The sequence below is a fragment of the Myotis daubentonii genome, chromosome 2, assembly GCF_963259705.1.
Source record: "Myotis daubentonii chromosome 2, mMyoDau2.1, whole genome shotgun sequence".
Lineage (NCBI taxonomy): Eukaryota > Metazoa > Chordata > Mammalia > Chiroptera > Vespertilionidae > Myotis > Myotis daubentonii.
In genome coordinates, this window is record NC_081841.1 from 129,465,069 (window position 1) to 129,486,953 (window position 21,885).

General features: G+C 41.7%; 1 protein-coding gene across 1 annotated transcript in view; it reads left to right on the plus strand.

Moving 5' to 3' along the window:
* Positions 1 to 21,885, plus strand: part of NEK5 (NIMA related kinase 5) — a 97,481-nt gene that overhangs the window by 70,934 nt on the left and 4,662 nt on the right. The window contains exons 21-22 of the mRNA XM_059681199.1: positions 3,217 to 3,433; positions 17,148 to 17,286. Coding sequence (XP_059537182.1) covers positions 3,217 to 3,433; positions 17,148 to 17,286 — 356 coding nt within the window. The remainder of the gene's footprint in view (positions 1 to 3,216; positions 3,434 to 17,147; positions 17,287 to 21,885) is intronic.

Here is a 21,885-nt window from a genome sequence, read left to right on the forward strand (position 1 = left end):
GCTGTTTCTTTGCTGAGTTTTTGTCTAGCGGATTTATCCAGTGATGTCAGTGGTGTATTAAAGTCCCCTACTATGATTGTATTGTTGTCGATCTCTCCCCTGATATCTTTCAGGAGTTTTCTTATGTATGTGGGTGCTCCTGCATTGGGTGCTTATATGTTTATCAGGGTTATATCCTCTTGTTGTATTGATCCCTTTAGTATTATGAAGTGGCCTTTCTTATCTCTTGTTATGGCCTTCACTTTGAGGTCTATTTTGTCTGATATAAGTATTGCTACCCCAGCTTTTTTTTCATTTCCATTTGCCTGAAAGATATTTTTCCATCCCTTCACTTTCAGTCTGTGTGAGTCCTTCTAATGAAGTGGGTCTCTTGTAGACAGCAGATGTATGGGTCATGTTTTTTTATCCATTCAGCCACTCGATGTCTTTTGATTGGACCATTTAGTCCATTTACATTTAAAGTTATTATTGAAAGGTACTTGTTTGTAGCCATTTCTATTTTTGTGTGTGGCTGTTTTCTTTCTGGGCTTTTTAGTTCTTCTTTTTACAGCATTCCCTTTAGCATTTCTTGCATTGCTGGCTTGGTGGTGATAAACTCCCTTAGCCTTTTTTTGTCTCTGAAGCTTCTTATTTCCCCTTCAATTTTGAATGATAGCCTTGCTGGATAGAGTATTCTTGGATTCAGTCCTTTGCTTTGCATCACTTTGTAAATTTCTGTCCATTCTTTCCTGGCCTGATGTGTTTCTGTTGAGAAATCATTTGATAATCTGATGGGGGATCCTTTGTAGGTAACTCTCTGTTTCTCTCTTGCAGCCTTTAAGATTCTCTCTTTGTCTTGTACATTTGCCATCGTTATTATGACGTGTCTTGGTGTGGGTCTTTTGGGGTTCATCTTGCCTGGGACTCTCTGTACTTGTGTAACTTTTTTCTTCCCCATATCTGGGAAGTTTTCTGACATTATTTCTTCAGATAGATTTTCTAATCCTTGCTGCTCTTCTTGTCCTTCTTGCAGCCCTATTATGCGTATGTTACTTCGTTTCATGTTGTCCCGAAGCTCCCTTAGGCTCTCCTCCTGCTTTTTAATTCTTTTCTCCAGTTGCTGTTCAGATTGAGCTTGTTTCTCTGCCTTATCTTCTAATTCACTAATTCGGTCCTCTGCTTCTTCTAGTCTGTTGTTGAAACTTTCCATGGTGTTTTTGATTGTACCTATATCACTTTTCATTTCTTCCTGATTCTTGCATAGGTTGTTGATTTTCTCATCCATCCGGTGAATGAATTGTACAACCACTATTCTGAATTCTTTTTCTGTCATGTTGCATTCTTCAACTTCATTAATGTCCTTTCTTGGTGACTCCTCATTGTCTTTTCTCTGGGTGTTGTTTTGTCTCTTCATTCTGATTATCTCCCCATGGTTCAAATGTCGAGTTGCGTGGGCCTGGGCCGTGTGCAGTGGGAGCCTCCCACCACCCTAGTGTCACTGAAGAGCTCTGACAGTAAGATGTGTGGTTGTTGTGGGTTGGTGGGAACCAGGCTCGCTCAGAGTCAGTGTTGTCAGCGCTCATTGTGGCCTCGTACGCGCCCTTAGAATCAGGGACCCTGCCTGCACCATGCTGAAACAGAGACCCCCCTGAAGCGTGTTGAAAACCCGAGCCCCCTAGCCTGCGCCAGGAGTCAGAGTTCCCCAGAATCCAGTATCAGAGTTTCTGTTGCTTCGCGCGACCTTGCCTTGAGAATCAGGGTCCCTGTGTGCCCTTGCACCAGGAATTGGAGTCACTGGCTCTTCGTATGAATGCACAGGAAATCAGGATCTCAGGCGCAGGTGAAAAGAAACACAGTCAAGTCACTGGTGCTTGGTGCTGCCTCCTGCCCAGAGAATCGGGGTCCCTGGGCCTGTGATATGTGGGACAAATTCCCGGTGTTCGCGCGATTGCTCCCAGCCCAGGGCTCAGAAGCCGGCAGTAGGCCTAGGCTCAGTTCCTGGGGTTCACGCGTTTGCTCCCAGCCCAGGGTTCAGAAGCCAGCAGTGCGCCTAGGCTCAGTTCCTAGGGTTCGAGCGTTTGCTCCCAGCCCAGGGCTCAGAAGCTGGTAGTGCGCATAGGATCAGTTCCAAGGTGCTCGCGCACTTCCAGGCTAAAGTTCCTGGAGCGCTGAGGCCCGGGCAAGGGGTGGGTCTATCAGTTAGTTACTCTGGCGCTGCCCGCAAGCCTGCGGGAAGGGGGGATGGGCTCTGTTACTCACGGATCTGCCGTGGGGATTTCTGAACTTTTGGTGTCCGCAGGTCTGTAGCTGTGGTCACAGGTCTCTGTCCCCAGTGGCTGCAGGGTCCTGGTATGCGTCTGAGATCAGACTGGGTGGTGCTGAGGCCAGGATCTTAGTCTCAAGCAGCTCTGTTTCCCAAGATGGCGTGGTCGCCGTGCCTGTGCTGGCCGCCCAGGAGTGTCGTGCAGGGAGCGGGACTCCGCCGCCTAAGACTGCCCGGTTTAGCAGCCCCTTAGAAGACCTGCAGAATCTAACTGTCCCTAGCTCATACACACACACCACATGCGTCCACACACTCCTCTATCACTTCCTTGCGCTCTCACCTGCTACAATTTCTTGAAGGGTTGTTTTTTAATCAATAAAATTGGAATTAAAATAATAGTTATCCCACAAGATTTAAAGAGGTAACAGTGCAAAGATAACATTTAAAATTGCTTTGTAAACCAATGTGTTATTTAAATGGTAGGAGTGTTTAGTATGTGATGAAACTTTCAATCAAAATTCCTCATTTACATTTGAGCTCTGGCATAGTCTTTCCTTAGGAGAGGTTTACAGCAACATCCAGGTGTTACCTTTATAGGTGGTAAAGATTTTTATAACTTATTTCCTATGTTCTTGGGGCCGGGGAACAGCTAAAATTTATTACCATGTTATAAGTTAAAGTATGTAAGTATATCACTGAAATTAGTAATTGTAAGAGTATGAACTGACATATTTATACTATTATAAAATACTGAAATCATTAAACTTTCAAGAAAAGGCTTGCAAATGTATAATTTAATCCATTCTAAGTAAATGATTCAATAAGAAGGAAATCTAATAAAAAAAAATAAGCAAATAGAATAGAGCAAAAAGTGACTTTCCTACCCACCATCTATGTTACAAAGGTCACTAAACTTTTCTATATCTCAGTTTTCTTACTAATAAAGTGAGTGATGGGATGAGCTTACCTCTGAGGTTCTAACAACATTCTGTGATTTTATAAAAACTCAAATGAAGAAGTGTTTTCTTTTTAATAACACAGTCTCCTCTTCAGATGGCCAAGTGATGGCGATCAGTGGCATTCCAGAAAATAGGAAACAGTGGCGGCATGAAGCTCCAGAAACTTTAATGAATCTTTTGGCAGCAGCACATCTAACAAGTAGCTCATTTTCTGCCAAAGAAGGAGAATTTGGTATGTATTTTATTTTTAAGAACATAACCAGTCCCCTGGGGAAGTCTATCAAAGACTTGTAAATGCAGAAAGGGGATAAAAGAACCTTTAGCCTGGAGAAAGAATCAGGATGCTGCCTCAGCCCTTTCAGAAGCTGATTTGCTTTGTACTAGCCTGTTCCAAATGCCATTAACAAAAGACCTGAACTCTGGATAAGAGTGGGGTAATTTTGTTTAATGTAATCAGTTGACAACTGACGAAAAGTTAAGTAAGGAGGTCTATCGGCTTTGTAGATGACGAGAGAGTGTTGGTTACCTTTAAACTAAGTCAGTTTATTTCTGACAGCTATTCACTATTCAGCTATGGACTCAAATTATGAGTTTATGGGCAATAAAAATACATCTTAATATGTATAATGTTTTGGCTTTTGGGTTTTTGCCTCCTGTTTTTAGCAAGTTTATGCTTGTGTTTAATTTAAGGGAAACCAACCTAAAGTTTGAGGGAATTCCTATCACAATGGGAATTTGTCCTCTATCAGGTGGGCAGGTGTAAACTGTTAAAAGAGAAGTCATTGGGGGCAGGAATGTATCAAACAAGGGGCCTCTGCACAGGTGGGACCTGGTGTAGCAGAGGTGCAAGCTTGTGGCGTCAAGGAGGCATAGAAACAAGCCAGATAGTAACCGAGGCTGGTAAATGCTCACAAAGTTAAAGAACAATACAGAAATATATACAACACTAAGCATAATGCAAGTTACCTGATTATTAATGAAGAGTGAGTCTGCCAGCTTGTGAAACCCAAATTTCATAATCTTTGTGAAATCTATGTGAAAATTGAGATCTTAAACACAAGATTTGAATGAGACAAGAAAAGGGGACACTGCAGGTAGGGAGGCCTTGCAGAGATACACAGGTCTGTGTTGGAGACTGAGAAAACCTATTTGACTAAAATCTAGGAGCTGGCATTATGGCTCATCCCAGTTGACATACTGCTATTTGAAACTGAAGAGAAGGAAGAGTAGTGCTTTCAAACTACAAACTGCATGTTAATTATCTGCTTATGTACCCCCTTCCCACATGACCTGGAGTAAACTATTGTCTCCCAGGATAAGGCTGGAGGTGGCCTGAGGGAGTATTGAGCAGGCCGGGCTTGGCCTGGAAACCAAAGGCTCGGGCCGCAGGCCAGTGGAGGATGCTTCCCATTTTTCATGGCACTGAGATGGAGACATACTTGGTGGCTATGATGTCTCTTATGTTTTCCCCTATGATTCTTGGAGAGAATTACAGAAAACTCTTCTTTTGATTTATCGTGCCAAATTAATTAACGCATGAACTTACTGTATTTTCCCATGGACAGTTTTACATTAGGCATACACGAGCAATTCATCCAACAAGTAGGATTAGAAATACAAACTTGCTCCAAAGGTGGCAGAGCAAAATGCAGGTGTTTTCTTTTGTGACCTGCTGACCTCACCCCCGCTCTGGCTCCGCTTTGCTCTTTCAGCCTCTAACTCTCTTGGTCTTATCTCATTTTCCTATCCATGCAGGAATCTTGACTTCTTGTCCCTTGTCATCTTTTCTTCCTTCAGCTCACGCTCAGCATCCCTGACAGGTAATCCTCCTAAAATGGATCACGTCTCAACTTAAAATCCTGCAAAATACACCCCCTTACCTCAGGAGAGAATCCAGGCTCTGCAGACACTGAGCACCTTAAAGATTAGAAGGCCCCTCTCCCAAAAGGCCCCTGCCAATGCCGAAGCTACTAGCACTTCTCTATTAGCAAATATTCCTTCCTCCTTTTGCCAAAATAATCTCTCATGTAAGAATGCACTCTGATGCAACCTCCTGCCCGTTTCAGTCATTAGGTTTTGTTTTTTCTTTTTACAAGTTGTTTATTTATTTGTTACATACATGCCTAGAAAAATGTCTGGCAGGAAAAAGACATGCTTCTCAGAGTGATGGGATTACTGAAATTTCTTTTCAGTCATTATGTTTTAAGTTAAAAAACATTAAATTTATGTGTCATTTTGTTTTATTGTCAGTTACCCTTCCCTTCCTACTTTCCCATCAACCACCAGATAGGGCTGTGAAAGGGGTTTGGAATATAGTAGATTCTTTTTTTTTAAAAAAAAATCTTTATTGTTGAGAGTATTACAGATGTCCCTTTTTTTCTCCCCCTTGCCCCCTTCCACCCGGTTGGTTCTCGCCCTGCCCTAGGCCTTCACCACCCTGTTGTTTGTGTCCATAGGTAAGATCTTTGGTTATTCTTTTTCCCTTTCCTCTGAGGTTCCTCAGTCTGTTCCATGCTTCCATGCCTCTGATTCTATTTTATTTACCAGTTTATTTTGTTCATTAGATTTCTTGTTTGTTTATTTTGATTTTTAGATTCAATTGTTGATAGATATGTATTTATTGCTATTTTATTATTCATATTTTTTATCCCTTCTCCCCCTCCCCTTCCTCCTCCTCCTCCTCCTGCTCCTTCTTCTTCCTCTTCCTAAAGAATACCGTTCAACATTTCATGTGACACTGGTTTGGTGGTGATGATTCCTTTAGCTTTTTCTTGTCTGTGAAGCTCTTTATCTTACCTTCAATTCTAAATGAGAGCTTTGCTGAGTAGAGAAATCTTGGTTGTAGGTTCTTGCTATTCATCACTTTGAATATTTCTTGCCACTCTCTTCTGGCCTGCAAAGTTTCTGTTGAGAAATCAGCTGACAGTCATATGGGCACTCCCTTGTAGGTAACTAACTGTTTTTCTCTTGCTGCTTTCAAGATACTCTCTTTGTCTTAACCCTTGGCATTTTGATTATGATGTGTCTTGGTGTGGGCCTCTTTGGGTTCCTCTTGTTTAGGACTGGACTCTCTGTGGTTCCTGGACTTGTAAGTCTATTTCTTTCACCAGGTAGGGGAAGTTTCCAGTCATTATTTCTTCAAATAGCTTTTCAAGTCCTTCCTCTGTCTCTTCTCCTAGCACCCCCATAATTTGATATCCTTGAAGTTGTTCCAGAGGCTCCTTACACTATCTTCATATTTTTGGATTATTTTTTATTTTTGCTCATCAGATTGGGTGTTTTTGCTTCCTCATATTCCAAATAGTTGATTTGACTTGGAATCCTCTACTCTACTGTTGAATCCCTGTAAATTATGCTTTATTTCAGTCAGTGTATGCTTAATTTCTGACTGGTCCTTTTTTATGTCTTTGACATTCTCACTAAGATCCTTGAGTAACCTTCTAATCATGGCTTTGAATTCTGTATCCAGTATTTGTTGCTTCCATTTCTTTCATTTGTGACATGTTTCTTTATCTCCACATTTTGGATGCTTCCCTGTGTTTGTTTCTATGTATTACATAGAGCTGCTATGTCTCCTGGAATTGGTAGAGTGGCCTTGTGTAGTAGGTATCCTATAGGGCCCAGTGGCTCAGTCTCCCCAATCACCTGATCTGGGCAATGTAGGTGCATCCCTGTGTGGGTTGTATATACACCCTTGTAGTTGAGCCTTGATTACTGTTGGCATCACTGGGAGGAGTTGACCTCCAGGCCAATTGGCTGTGAGGACCAGCTGCAACTATAGCAGAGCTGCTGTGTAAGAGATACCCCCTATGGGGCAGGACTTGCTTCAGTGGGGCTTTGGTGTTCACTTAGTCTGCCCCTTAAATGTGTTGCTTATGGCCAAGAACACTGGTTCTGATGCAGGTTCCAACTAATTACCATGTGATCTTAGGCCAGTCACTTAACCCTCTGTGCCTCAGTTTCCTTAAATTCACCAATTCTGAGATGCACATTCATCCTCTTCCACTCCCCCACCCCCCGCTTTTTAAATCTTTAATTTCTTTATTGGTTAAGGTATTACAAATGTGTCCTCATCCCCCCATTAACCCCCAACCTCCCTCCCACCCCCCGCACTCATGCTCTCATCCCCCTGTTGTCTGTGTCCATTGGTTTGGCTTATATGCATGCATACAAGTTCTTTGGTTGATCTCCCCCCCTTACCCCCACCTTCACCTACTTTCCCTCTGGGGATTGACAGTCTGATTGCTGCTTCTCTGTCTCTGGCCTGTCCCTGTTCATCAGTCTATGTTGTTTTCTATATTCCACAAATGAGTGAGATCATGTAGTATTTATCTTTCTCTGACTGGCTTATTTCACTTAGCATAATGCTCTCCAGTTCCATCCATGCTGTTGCAAATGGAAAGAATTCCTTCTTTTTTACCACAGTGTAGTATTCCATTGTGTAGATGTACCACAGTTTTTTAATCCACTCATCTGCTGATGGGCACTTAGGCTGTTTCCAGATCTTAGCTATGGTGAATTGTGCTGCTATGAACATAGGGGTGCATATATCCTTTCTGATTGGTGTTTCTAGCTTCTTGGGATATATTCCTAGAAGTGGGATCACTGGGTCAAATGGGAGTTCCATTTGTAGTTTTTTGAGGAAACTCCATACTGTTCTCCACAGTGGCTGCACCAGTCTGCATTCCCTCCAGCAGTGCAAAAGGGTTCATTTTTTCTCCACATTCTCTCCAACACTTGTTGTTTGTTGATTTGTTGATGATAGCCATTCTTGTAGGTGTGAGATGATACCGCATTGTCGTTTTAATTTGCATCTCTCGTATAATTAGTGACTTTGAGCATGTTTTCATATGTCTTTAGGCCTTCTGTATGTCCTCTTTCGAAAAGTGTCTATTTAGGTCCATTGCCCATTTTTTGATTGGGTTGTTTATCTTCCTTTTGTTAAGTTGTATGAGTTCCCTGTAAATGTTGGAGATTAAACCCTTATCAGTGATAATATTGGCGAATATATTCTCCCATGCAGCGGGCTTTCTTGTTGTTTTGTTGATGGTTTCCTTTGCTGTGCAAAAGCTTTTTATTTTATGTAGTCCCATTTTATTTTCTCTCTAGTTTCCATTGCCCTAGGAGCAGTATCAGTGAAGAAATCCCTTCGGCATATGTTTGCGATTTTGCTGCCTGTGGATTCCTCTAGTATTTTTATGGTTTCCCGTCTTACATTTAAGTCCTTTATCCATTTTGAGTTTATTTTTGTGTATGGTGTAAGTTGGTGGTCTAGTTTCATCTTTTTGCACGTATCTGTGCAATTTTCCCAACACCATTTATTGAAGAGACTGCCTTGACTCCATTGTATGCTCTTGCCTCCTTTGTCGAATATTAATTGGGTATAGTGGTTTGGGTCAATTTCTGGGGTCTCTATTCTATTCCATTGATCTATATGTCTGTTCTTGTGCCAGTACCAAGCTGTTTTAAGAACAGTGGCTTTGTAATACAGCTTGATATCTGGTATTGAGATCCCACCTACTTTGTTCTTCTTTCTCAGGATTGCTGCACCTATTCAAGGTCTTTTTATTCCAGATGAATTTTTGGAACGTTCGTTCTAAATCTGTGAAATATGCCGTTGGTATTTTAATGAGGTTTGCATTGAATCTATAGATTGCTTTGGGTAGCATGGACATTTTGATGATGTTGATTCTACCAATCCATGAACACGGTATATTCTTCCATCTATTTATGTCTTCCTCTATCTCTTTTTTCAGTGTCCTGTAGTTTTTAGCATATAGGTCTTTTACCTCCTTAGTTAAGTTTACTCCTAGGTATCTTAATTTTTTTGGTGCGATGGTAAATGAGATTGCTTTTTTAGTCTCTCTTTCTGCACATTCACTATTGGTGTATAGAAATGCCATAGATTTCTTGGCATTAATTTTGTATCCTGCTACACTGCCGAATTCATTTATTAAGTCTAATAGTTTTTTGATGGAGTCTTTAGGGTTTTTTAAGTATAATATCATGTCATCTGCAAATAAGGACAGTTTTACTTCTTTTTTTCCAATTTGGATGCCTTTTATTTCTTCTTCTTGTCTAATTGCAATGGCTAATACTTCCAGTACTATATCGAACAGGAGTGGTGAGATTGGGCATCCCTTTCTTGTTCCTGTTCTTAGGGGAAATGGTGTTAGTTTTTGTCCATTGAGTATGATGTTGGCTGTGGGTTTGTCATATATGGCTTTTATTATGTTGAGGTATGATCCTTCTATTCCCACCTTGCTGAGAGTTTTTATCAAAAATGGGTGTTGGATTTTGTCAAATGCTTTTTCTGCATCAATTGATATGACTATGTGATTTTTATCTCTCAATTTGTTTATGTGATGTATCACATTTATTGATTTGCGGATATTGTACCATCCTTGCATCCCTGGGATAAATTCTACTTGGTCATTGGGTATGATCTTTCTGATGTCTTGCTGGATCTGATTTGCTAGAATATTGTGGAGTATTTTGGCATCTATGTTCATGAGGGATATTGGCCTATAATTCTCTTTCATTGTGTTGTCTTTATCTAGTTTTGGTATTAGGGTGATGATGCTGGCTTCATAGAATGAGCTGGGAAGTGCTCCTTCCTCTTGAATTTTTTGGAATAGTCTGAGGAGGATAGGTTTTAGTTCTTCCTTGAATGTTTGGTAAAACTCCCCTGTGAAGCCGTCTGGTCCTGGGCTTTTGTTTGCTGGGAGCTTTTTGATGACTGCTTCAATTTCTTCCATAGTTATTGGCCTATTGAGATTTGTAGATTCTTCCTGATCAAGTTTTGGAATGTAGTATTTTTCTAGGAATATGTCCATCTCCTCTAAGTTGTCTAGTTTGTTGGAGTAGAGTTGTTCATAGTATTTTTTAACAATTCTTTGAATTTCTGTGGGGTCTGTTGTTATTTCGCCTCTTTCATTTCTGATTTTGTTTATTTGGGTGCTCTCTCTTTGCTTCTTGGTGAGCCTGGCTAGAGGATCATCAATCTTGTTTATCCTTTCAAAGAACCAGCCCTTGGTTTCATTGATCTTTTGTATTGTTTTTTTGGTCTCTATGTCGTTTATTTCTGCTCTGATCTTTATTATCTCCTTCCTTCTGCTCACTCTGGGGTTTTCTTGTTGCTCTCTTTCTAATTCTTTGAGTTGTAGAGTTAGATGATTTACTATCATTTTTTCTTGTTTTTTGAGGTAGGCCTGTTGAGCTATAAACTTCCCTCTCAGGACTGCTTTCATTGTGTCCCATAAATTTTGGATTATTCTGCTTTTATTCTCATTACTTTCCAGGGTGTTTTTAATTTCTTCTCCATTGGTAACCCAATCATTATTTAATAGCATGCTATTCAGCTTCCAAGTGTTTGAGTTTTTTGGGATGTTTTTATTGTAGTTTATTTCTAATATTATGCCATTGTTGTTTGAGAAGATGCTTGGTATGATTTCAATCTTCTTGAATTTGGGGAGACTTTACTTGTGACCCAATATGTGGTCTATTTTTGAAAATGTCCCATGTTCACTTGAGAAGAACATATATTCCGTGGCTTTGGATGAAATGTTCTGAAGATGTCAATTAAGTCCATCTGATCTAGTGAGTCATTTAGGATTGCTGTTTCTTTGCTGATTTTTTGTCTAGAGGATTTATCCGGTGATGTCAGTGGTGTGTTTAAGTCCCCTACTATGATTGTATTGTTGTCAATCTCTCCCTTGATATCTTCCAGGAGTATTTTTATGTATTTGGGTACTCCTGCATTGGGTGCATATATGTTTATCAGGGTTATATCCTCTTGTTGTATCGATCCCTTTAGTATTATGAAGTGGCCTTCCTTATCTCTTGTTATGGTCTGCACTTTGAGGTCTATTTTGTCAGATATAAGTATTGCTACCCCAGCTTTTTTTTTCATTTCCATTTGCCTGAAAGATATTTTTCCATCCCTTCACTTTCAGTCTGTGTGAGTCCTTCTAATGAGGTGGGTCTCTTGTAGACAGCATATATATGGGTCATGTCTTTTCATCCATTCAGCTACTCAATGTCTTTTAATTGGAGCATTTAGTCCGTTTACATTTAAAGTTATTATTGAAAGGTACTTGTTTGTAGTCATTTCTATTTTTGTGCCTGTGTTCTTTCTTACCTTTTTATTTCTTCTTTTTACAGCATTCCCTTTAGCATTTCTTGCATTGCTGGCTTGGTAGTGATAAACTCCCTTAGCCTTTTTTTGTCTGCGAAGCTCCTGATTTCCCCTTCAATTTTGATTGATAGTCTTGCTGGATAGAGTATTCTTGGATTCAGTCCTTTGCTTTGTAACACTTTGTATACTTCCTTCCATTCCCTTCTAGCTTGATATGTTTCTGTTGAGAAATTATTTGACAATCTGATGGGGGATCCTTTGTAGGTAACTCTCTGTCTCCTTCTTGCAGCCTTTAAGATTCTCTCTTTGTCGTGAATATTTGCCATCATTATTATGACATGTCTTGGTGTGGGTCTTTTGGGATTCATCTTGCTTGGGACTCTTTGTACTTGTGTAACTTTTTTCTTCCCCATATCTGGGAAGTTTTCTATCATTATTTCTTCAAATAGATTTTTTAATCCTTGCTGCTCTTCTTGTCCTTCTTGCAGCCCTATTATGCGTATGTTACTTTGTTTCATGTTTTCCCAAAGCTCCCTTAGGCTCTCCTCCTGCTTCTTAATTTTTTTCTCCAGTTGCTGTTCAGATTGAGCCTGTTTCTCTACCTTATCTTCTAACTCACTAATTCAGTCCTCTGCTTCTTCTAGTCTACTGTTGAAACCTTCCATGGTGTTTTTGATTGTAGCTCTATCACTTTTCATTTCTTCCTGATTCTTGCATAGGTTGTTGATTTTTCTCATCCATCTGGTGAATGAATTTTACAGCCATTACTCTGAATTCTTTTTCTGTCATGTTGCATACTTCAATTTCACTAATTTCCTTTCTTGGCAACTCCTCATTTTCTTTCCTCTGGGGATTGTGTCGTCTCCCCATTCTGACTATCTCCAGAAGGTTCAAACGTCGAGTTGCATGGGCCTGGGCCACGTGCATTGGGAGCTTCGCACCACCCTACTGTCACTGAAGAGCTCCAACATTAAGATGTGTGTTTATCGTGGGTTGGTGGGAACCAGGATCACTCAGAGTCAGCATTACCAGTGCTCAGTTTGGCCTCATGTGTGCACTTAGAATCAGGGACCCCGCCTGCACTGTGCTGTTGAAAATCAGAGCCCCCTAACGTGTGCCAGGAGTCAGAGTTCCCCAAGAATCCAGTATCAGAGACTCTGTTGCTTCACGCGGCCTCACATTGAGAATCGGGGTCCCTGTGTGTGCATGCACCAAGAATTGGAGTCACTGGCTCTTAGTGTGAATGCACTGGAAATCAGGGATCCCAGGCACAGGTGATAAGAAACAGAGTCAAGTCACTGGTGCTTAGTGCTGCCTCCCACCTGGAGAATCAGAGTCCCAGAGCCTGTGCTGCGGGGAACAAGTTCCCAGTGTTGCACGTTCCCAGTCTAAGATTCTTGTAGCAGCATTGAGGCCTGAGCGAGGGGTGGGTATATCAGTTACTATGGCGCTGCCCGTGAGCCTGCAGGGAGGGGGATGGGTTCTCTGTTACTCACAGAAATCTGCCACCGGGATGTCTGGATTCTTGGTGCCTGTGAGCCTGTAGCGGTGGTCCCCGGTCTCTGTCCCCAGTGGCTGCAGGGTCCTGGTTTGCTTCTGAGACCAGACTGGGTGGTGCTGAGGCCATGATCCTAGTCTCAAGCAGCTCTGTTTCTCAAGATGGCATGGTCTCTGTGACTGCGCTGGCCACCCAGGAGTGTCCGCGCTGGGAGCTGGGCTCTGCTGTCTAAGACTGCCTGGTTTGGCGAGCCCCTTAGAAGACCTGCAGAATCTAACTGCCCCTAGCTCATACAAACACACACCATACATGTCCACTCACTCCTCTATCGCTCCCTTGCTCTATCATCCTCTTTTCCCTTTTAATGTTTCTGACATTGGAATACAGCATTCAGTCAATGGTGTTTTATAGTTATTGTAGGCCAGGCAATAATTCTGACATATTATTATTGTCTGGACCTCAATGAACATTAAGATTTTTATAATGGGTGTCAGTGGGTAGCAATTTTTTTTCATGGAGACTAAAATGAAACACTCTTTTGACCATTAGGAACCAGACCGTGTGGAATGCACAGAGCGGGGGAAGGGGTGATAGATGTAGTCGATTACAAAAATGAGCATAATCCATCATTCTTTCCTGTATCCATGGTTTTTGCAATAGGACTTTGCAGCTCCTCCATTATTAACTTTTTCCCCCTCTTTCTTTGAATCTCAACTGGCCTTGTGATTTTCTTCAGTAAGTAGAATGCAATGGAAGTAGTGGTGTACCAAGTCTGAGTATTCAAGGAACTTCTGTTCTTTCCTTTTGGAAGCCTGTCCAGTTCTCAACTAGCTTGGATTGAGAGACCATGTGGAACAGAGGAACAAGCCATCTAAGTGAGGCCATACTAGACTGGCCAGCCTCCAGCTGACGTCGCAAATGACTGCAGAGGCATGAATGGGCCCAGCTGATACCAGAAGAGCCAACTAGCTGAGCCCAGCCCATGTTGCCTAACTGCAGAATTGTAACCTAAATATAAACCACTAAGTTATATAGTGGTTTATTATTCTGCAACCACCAGATCAATCTGGAACTCTATGCTTCCTATATCTACATGCCCATGTCTTACTACTTTGACCACGAAGATGTGGCTTTAACTAATGTAGACATACTTAGCAAAATTCCCAAAGTTGTAGTTAAGAATATTCTAGTTCTACATAATTTTAAAGCCAGTTAAAAACCAGCACTTTCAATTTTTGTGAATTTCTTTAGTTTTTTGTGTGGATTTTTAATTTAATTTTTTAAAAAAATATATTTTATTGATTTTTTACAGAGTGGAAGGGAGAGAGATAGAGAGTTAGAAACATCGATGAGAGAGAAACATCGATCAGCTGCCTCCTGCACATCTCCTACTGGGGATGTGCCCGCAACCAAGGTACATGCCCCCAACCGGAACCGAACCTGGGACCCCTCAGTCCACAGGCCGATGCTCCATCCACTGAGCCAAACCAGTTAGGGCTGTGTGGATTTTTTAAAAGAAAATCTGTCTCAATAATGCTCTTGATTGCAACAAGGTTGAAATTAGTAAAACAAACAAACACACAAACAAACAGACAGACATCAATAACAAGTATATGAAAAGATGCTCAACATCACTAATTATCAGGGAATTTTAAGTCAAAACCACAAACTGATATCAACTCACACCCATTCAGATAGCTGCTATCAAAACCATCTATAGTAATAAAAGCATAATATGCTAATTAGACCGGACGTCCTTCTGGACGTCATTCCAGATGACCTTCCAGATGAAGCTGGGGCTGCAAGGGAAGCCTGGGTCCCGGGTGCCAGAGGGAAGCCGGTGCCGGCAGCTGGGGGAAGGAAGGCCTACTCTTGCACAAATTTTGTGCATTGGACCTCTAGTAATATAATAATTATTGGCAAGGATGTAGAATAATTGGAAACCTTATGTACATACTGTTGGTGAAATTGTAAAATAGTACAGCCGTATAGTCTTCACCGAGAGTTGCTGGAGTTTCCTGCTTCAGCAGTGCTTGGTATTCTTCCTCCGTCCCGGCCAGCCACTCATATCCAGCCTCCTCACAGTGCCCTCTGACGTTGCAAGAGCCCCAGCCCACTGTCCCGGTGCTCTCAGCTGCCAGCTCTGCTGCTGCTTCTCCTCAGCCAGGCGTCCCCCTCGCAGGTGCGCCAGAACTACCACCAGGATCAAGAGGCCTCCAGCAACCACCAGATCAACCTGGAACTCTATGCTCCCTACATCTACCTGCCCATGTCTTATTACTTTGACCAAGAAGATATGGCTTTAAAGAACTTGGTCAAATATTTTCTTTACCAATCTCATGAGAAGGGGGAACGTGCTGAAAAACTGATGAAGCCGCAGATCCAAAGAGTTGGTGGAATCTTCCTTCAGGATATCATGCAGACTAGGAGAATGGGCTAAATGCAATGGAATGTGCATTACACTTGGAAAAAGGTGTGAATTAGTTACTATTGGAATTGCACAAACTGGCCACTGTCAAAAACGACCCCCATTTGTATGACTTCAATGAGACTTAATGAGGAGGTGAAAACCAAGTTGTGCAAGATGCCTTCTCCCCCACCCCAATTTGGCACAGCTGAGTATCTATTTGACAAGCACACCCTGGGAGACAGTGATGAGAGTTAAGCCTTAGGCTGATTTCCCACAGCCACGGGGTGACTGACGTGGTCACCAAAGCAGTATCTGCATGTTGGAGTTACCTTTACATTTGCTATGAGTTGTACCAAATCATCCACTTACATTCTTTCATTTGTACCTTCCCTTCAAATAAGGTAATTTGGTACCCCTCCAAAAAATAAAGTAAAAAAAAAAATAGTGCAGCCATTATAGGAAATAGTATGGAGGTTCCTAAAAAATAATAAATAAAATAGAACTACCAGATGATCCAGCGATTCTTCTTCAGGGTATATATCCAAAAAATTTGAAAACAAGACCTCAAAGAGATATTTTTGCACACCCATGTTCACTGTAGCATTATTCACAATAGCCAAGATGTGGAAGCCATCTAAATGGATACACGGATAAAGAAAAGGTGGTGTATATGTACAGTAGAATGTTATTCAGCTTTAAAAAAAAATTCATCATATGCTACAACATGGATGAAACTTGAGGACATTATGCTAAGTGAAATAAGTTAATCACAAAAAGACAAATACTGCATGATCCCACTTATATGAGGTATCTGAAATAGTGAAATTCATGGAAACAGAAAGTAGATTGGTGGTTTCCAAGGGCTCCAGGGAGGGAGAAATGGAAACTTGTTGTATAATAGGAATAAAGTGTCAGTCATGCAAGACAGTACAATATGCCTATATTTAATAACACTGTACTGTTAACTTAAAAATTGAGTGGGTAAATTTATGTTATTTTTTTTACCATTAAAAACACAAAGATCAATGACTTAAAAAAAAAGTCATCCAAAATTCTTTGTCTCATTGTTTTATTATGGTCTCTTTGAATCAGGATCCAAAAAAGTTTAACTGATACATAAAAGGATAAATAATTCAGAGGGGTAAGACTCTGAATGTGAAGAATTTTAGTTATACCTTATCCAATTTGTTTTACTTATATTTTTCTTTTTATGAGTATAAAAAGTAATATAAGATAAAAAAATATATGCTTAGAAAGTACTAAAAGAGGTCTTAAGGTTAAGAAAACATTGTGTCATTTTATTGGCAACATTTTCCTTACTATTGGTGCATAAAAATACATCTTACAGAGTTGTTAAGGAGACGCTGCATTGCCATAAGGAAACAAAATATTGTACTAGTCTGATCATTTTCAAGAAAAAAATTACATTTAAAATAACAATAAATCACCCCCTCCACCAAAAAAGATAAAGTTGTGTATGTATGTGTTTTGAGTTTTCTTTGCAGACATTAATGACTAAAGCTAACAATGAGCTGAATACTAATTTTCTAGAAACAGTGAAGAATAGGGTGGTCCAATAATGTTGGCAATTCTTAGGTTATTACTCACAAGATTAAAACATATTTTTATACAATCAAAGCATCTACTCCCAAAGTGGGGAGTATTGTCTCTTTATCACTGATCCTTTTTCCTCTCACTTTTTCTTGTCTTATTGTGTTGCCTACTTGCTTAGTACAATGCTGATAATAGTTGGGGTGTCAGTTGTCATCCCTGTCTTATTTGTTTTAAAACCTTTATAAGGTTTTAACATTATGTTTGATGTTCAATATACGGTTTTTGGTACATACCCCTCTTCAGGTGTATTGACTGGGATGATTTAATCTCTGTCATTTCTTTAACAGTGAGAACATTAAAACAATGGCTTCCTAAAGAAAATGAGGGGACGGTGGAAATGGCCTCTGGCATTGAAGTAGATGAGGAACAACCAGAACCAAGAGATGATGATGATGATGATGATGATGATGATGATGATGATGATACGTAAGTAGGTCATATCCAGATGTCTACATGAAAGTAGAAAGTTGAAATGCTGCTGTTGATACATAGAAGATAGCCTCAGAAACCTAGCTAAGACCAGGTTTTACTATAGTATATATGGGTTTGTTTGTGGGCTCTCCATTTGTTTCCAATGGCATTGTTCTCTATCTCTATATCAAGTTCTGTCTTAATTACTGTAGCTTTATCATACCTTTTGATATCTGGTAGGGCTAGTCTCACCTTGTAGTCTCCACATCTTTTTCTTTAAACTTATCTTAGCTATTCTTGCCCTTTACTCAACATATACATCTTTGCATTCTCTTGTAAAGTGTCATGAAAAACTTTGTTGGGATTCTGATCAGAATGACATTACATTTGTTAATTTATGGGAATTGACATCTTTTCAGTGGTTCTCAACCTATGGGTCACGACCCCTGAAAATACATCCTGCATATCAGATATTTACATTATGATTCATAACAGTAGCAAAATTAAAGTTATGAAACAGCAACGAGCCATGATCAGTTTGGCTCATTGGATAGAGCGTCGGCCTGCAGACTTGGTTGCGGGCACATCCCCAGTAGGGGGTGTGCAGGAGGCAGCTGATCAATGTTTCTCTCTCATCGATGTTTCTCTCTATCCCTCTCTCTTCCTCTCTGTAAAAAATCAATAAAATATATTTTTTTTAAAAAGAAATAGCAACGAAAATAATTTTATGGTTGGGGGTCACCACAACATGAGGAACTGTATTAAAAGGTTGTGGCATTAGGAAGGTTGAGAACCACTGTTAGATCTTAGCACCTATGAATAATGTATAGCTCTCCATCTGTTATGTCTTTTTAAAAATATTCTTCAGTATTTTTTTATTTTCTTCATGGTACAGGTGATACTTAATTTTTGTTGTTGTTGCCAGTATTAATGAGGTAATTTTTCTCCTATGTTTTCAATTTGGCTATTGCTAGTGTGTACACTACTATTGATGTTGTATACTGTAACTTTACTGAACTCTCTTATTCTAAAATTTGGAGTTCTTCGAATTTTTAGAATTGTATATAATTTACCTTTTTGTTATTGTTGTTGTGAATCATCACCCAAGGATATTTTTTTCCATTGATTTTTAGAGAGAGTAGAAGGGAGCGGGAGGGAGGGCGGAGAGAAACATTGATGTGAGAGAGACACATCAATTGGTTGCCTTCTACATGCACCCCAACCAGGGCCAGGGAACCTGCAACCAAGGTACATGCCTTTGACTGGAATAGAACACAGCACTCTTCAGTCCAAGGGCCGACGCTTTATCCACTGAGCCAAACCGACTAGGGCATAATTTACTTTTAAAATAGGTAAAATATTCACGTGGTTCCAAATTCAAAAGGTAAATTCTTTTCATAGTCTGCCTGCTTGTCTCTACCTCTGCAACACAATTCCTCTTCCCAGAGTCACTAATCTAATCTTCTGTGCATAATTCTCCTGAGTAATGCTATTAAAATGTAAGCAAATGTGTATTTTATATATGTGTGTGTATTCTTTTTCTGTTTTATATGAACAGTTTCATAGTGTACATATTATTGTGAAACTTCCTCTTTTTTCCTTAACAGTGTATCTTGAATATATATATTTTAAATTCCCAGAACAACAAAGTATCAGGTCAAGAGTATGTATATTTGAAATTGGATATTGTCAAATTGCCCTTCACAGAGGCTACACCGATGAACACTTCCACCAACACATCGAAGTGCCTGTTTCCCCACATGTTTTTTCGCTCTGTGTGTTACCAAATTTATGGGTCATCACACAATTAATAAGTAGTAAAATGACATTTCAGGTTAGTTTTAATTAGCTTTCCTTTTATGAATGAGGTTGTCTTCACATATGCTCCATATTCATCTTTAGTTCTTCCTGTGGACACAATTTCTTAAATGGCCTTAACCACTTAAAAATTTTAGGCTATTAACATTGTATTGATTTGTAGAACTTTTTGTATTTTAGAGATATTAGCCTTTTATCTATTAAATGATTAAAAAATATTTCCCCCAATTTTTTTTTTTTGCCTTTTGATTTTATTTAGTGGCTTGTGCCATGTAGGAATTTTATGATTTAATTCTCTATTTAGTTAAATATTTTATTCATCTTAAATTTTACTCATATGATACTGTAAAGTGTGGCTCCAACTTATTTTTTTCCAAATAAGTCCTTACTATTCTAACACCATTTACTGAAAATCTTTATTTTTGCTACCAAGTTAAAATGCCACTTTGATGATCTACTACATTTATATATGTATTTGTATCCAATTTCAAGTCTCTGTAGTCTAATTGTTATATTATAAACATATTGTTTATATTATAGATGATAATTTTGGGGGTCTGGTCCCCCTAAACACTTTCATTTTTCAGAATTTTCTTGCCTAGTCTATATAAACTTTAGAATCAACCTGTTTAGAAAATAAAGGAGGGAAGGAAGGGAAGAAGGGAGGGAAGGAGGGAGGGAGGGAGGGAGGGAGGGAGGGAGGGAAGAAGGAATAATTTTCTCAGCCTGAATCCTACTGTAGAATTTTGGAGTCCAGTAGCCTCTTTTTATTTAGCACTATATCTGTTCCTTTTGGTCCAACCTGGCTATATTTCTGCATATATATATATATATCTACACTAATAAAAGAGAAAAATGGTAATTGGCGTACGACGATACCCTTTTCATTGGCTAATCAGGGCTATATGCAAATTAACTGCCAACTATGATTGGCAGTTAACTGCCAACTATGATTGGCAGTTAACTGCCAACTAAGATTGGCAGTTAACTGCCAACTAAGATTGGCAGTTAACTGCCAACTAAGATTGGCAGTTAACTGCCAACAAGATGGCGGTTAATTTGCATATGTAGGCACAATGCAGGGAGGCAAAAGGGAAAGCAGGAAGAAGCCCCCTGCCACTGACAGTGATCGGAAACCCAGGGGGGAGCTAAGAGCTGGAGGGCAGGGCAAAGGCGGCCCCAGGGCCGCCTTTGCCCTGCCCCCCAGCCATGATCGGAGAATCAGGCGCCTTTGCCGCCCTGGCCAGTGATAGCAGGAAGTAGGGGTGGAGCCAGCGATGGGAGCTGGACACGGTCGAAGCTGGCAGTCCCGGGAGCTAGGGGTCCCTTGCGTGGGCCTAAAGCGGAGCCCACGATCGCGGGGCCACTGCAGCTACGGGTCCCCGCTGCCCGGGCCGGACGCCTCAGCCAGAGGCGTTAGGCCTGGGCAGGGGCGGAGCCTGCAACACGGGGAGCTGGGGGTCCCCTGCCCAGGCCTGACACCTCTGCCAGAGGCCTCAGGCCTGGTCAAGGGGCCAATCCCGGTGATTGGTGATCGGAGGGTGATGAGGGTCAATTCCTCTGGCCGAGGCATCAGGCCTGGGTGGGGGGCTGAGCCGGGGATTGGGGGGATATGATGGTCCCCTTGCCCAGGCCTGAAGCCTGGGTCAGAGGCGTCAGGCTTGGGCGGGGGGTGGAGCAAGCGATCAGAGGGAGATGGGGGTCCCCTGGCCAGGCATGATTCCTGGGCCAGAGGCCTCAGGCCTGGGCGGGGGCCAGAGCCAGTGATCGGGGGGAGATGGGGGTCCCCTGTCCAAGCCTGACACCTCTGGCGGAGGCGTCAGGCCTGGGCAAGGGGCCGACCAGGTGATCAGAGGGTGATGGGGGTCTACGCCTCTGGCTGAGGCATCAGGCCTGGGCAAGGGGGAGAGCCAGCAATCGGAGGGGTCTGGGGGTCCCCTGCCCAGGCCTGATGCCTGGGCCAGAGGCATCAGGCCTGGGCTGGGGGCAGAACCAGTGATGGGGGGAAATGAGGGTCCCCTGCCCAGGCCTGACACCTCTGTCAGAGGCGTCAGGCCTGGGCAAGGGGCCGATCCTGCGATTAGAGGGTGATGGGGGTCAACGCCTGAGGGCTCCCAGTATGTGAGAGGGTGCAGGCTGGGCTGAGGGACCACCCCCCCCCCCCCCACACACACCCAGTGCACGAATTTTGTGCACCGGGCCCCTAGTGTGTATATATATATATATATATATATATATATATATATATATGTATATGTATATGTATATGTATATGTATATGTATATGTATATATATATATTTAGAAATCTTGTGGGTCTCTGCAAATCTTACTGGGACAGCCACAAAAAAAAAAATTGGCTCCACCAGTCCCACCTGTCCCACCCGTCCTGGCAGGGACTGACAGCAAAGCCCCTCTCCATCCCGAGCCCTCCAGCCCCATGCAGACGGAGCCCCTGGGTGAGAGCCGAGCAGCGTGGACCTGAGGGCTGTGCACCTGGAGCAACTGCAGAGGGAGAGGGGCAGGCAGGAGCAGCGAGCCAAGCAGGGCCCACGGGCCGCAGAAGTTACCAGAAAAGAAAAAGAAGAAAGATGCAAAAGGACCCACGGCCCTGGATCTGCCCTCCACAGAGGACTTCGACGCCCTGGTCTTGGCCGCCATGAAGGCTGATAACACCTGTGGCCTCCCCAAGTGCCTGGCCAGCATTGTGACTCTGGGCCAGCTCTGCCCACATGGCAGCCACTGCTACTGACTCAGCCACTGCCTGCCCTGTGCGGGGAGGGCCCACGCCCACGCC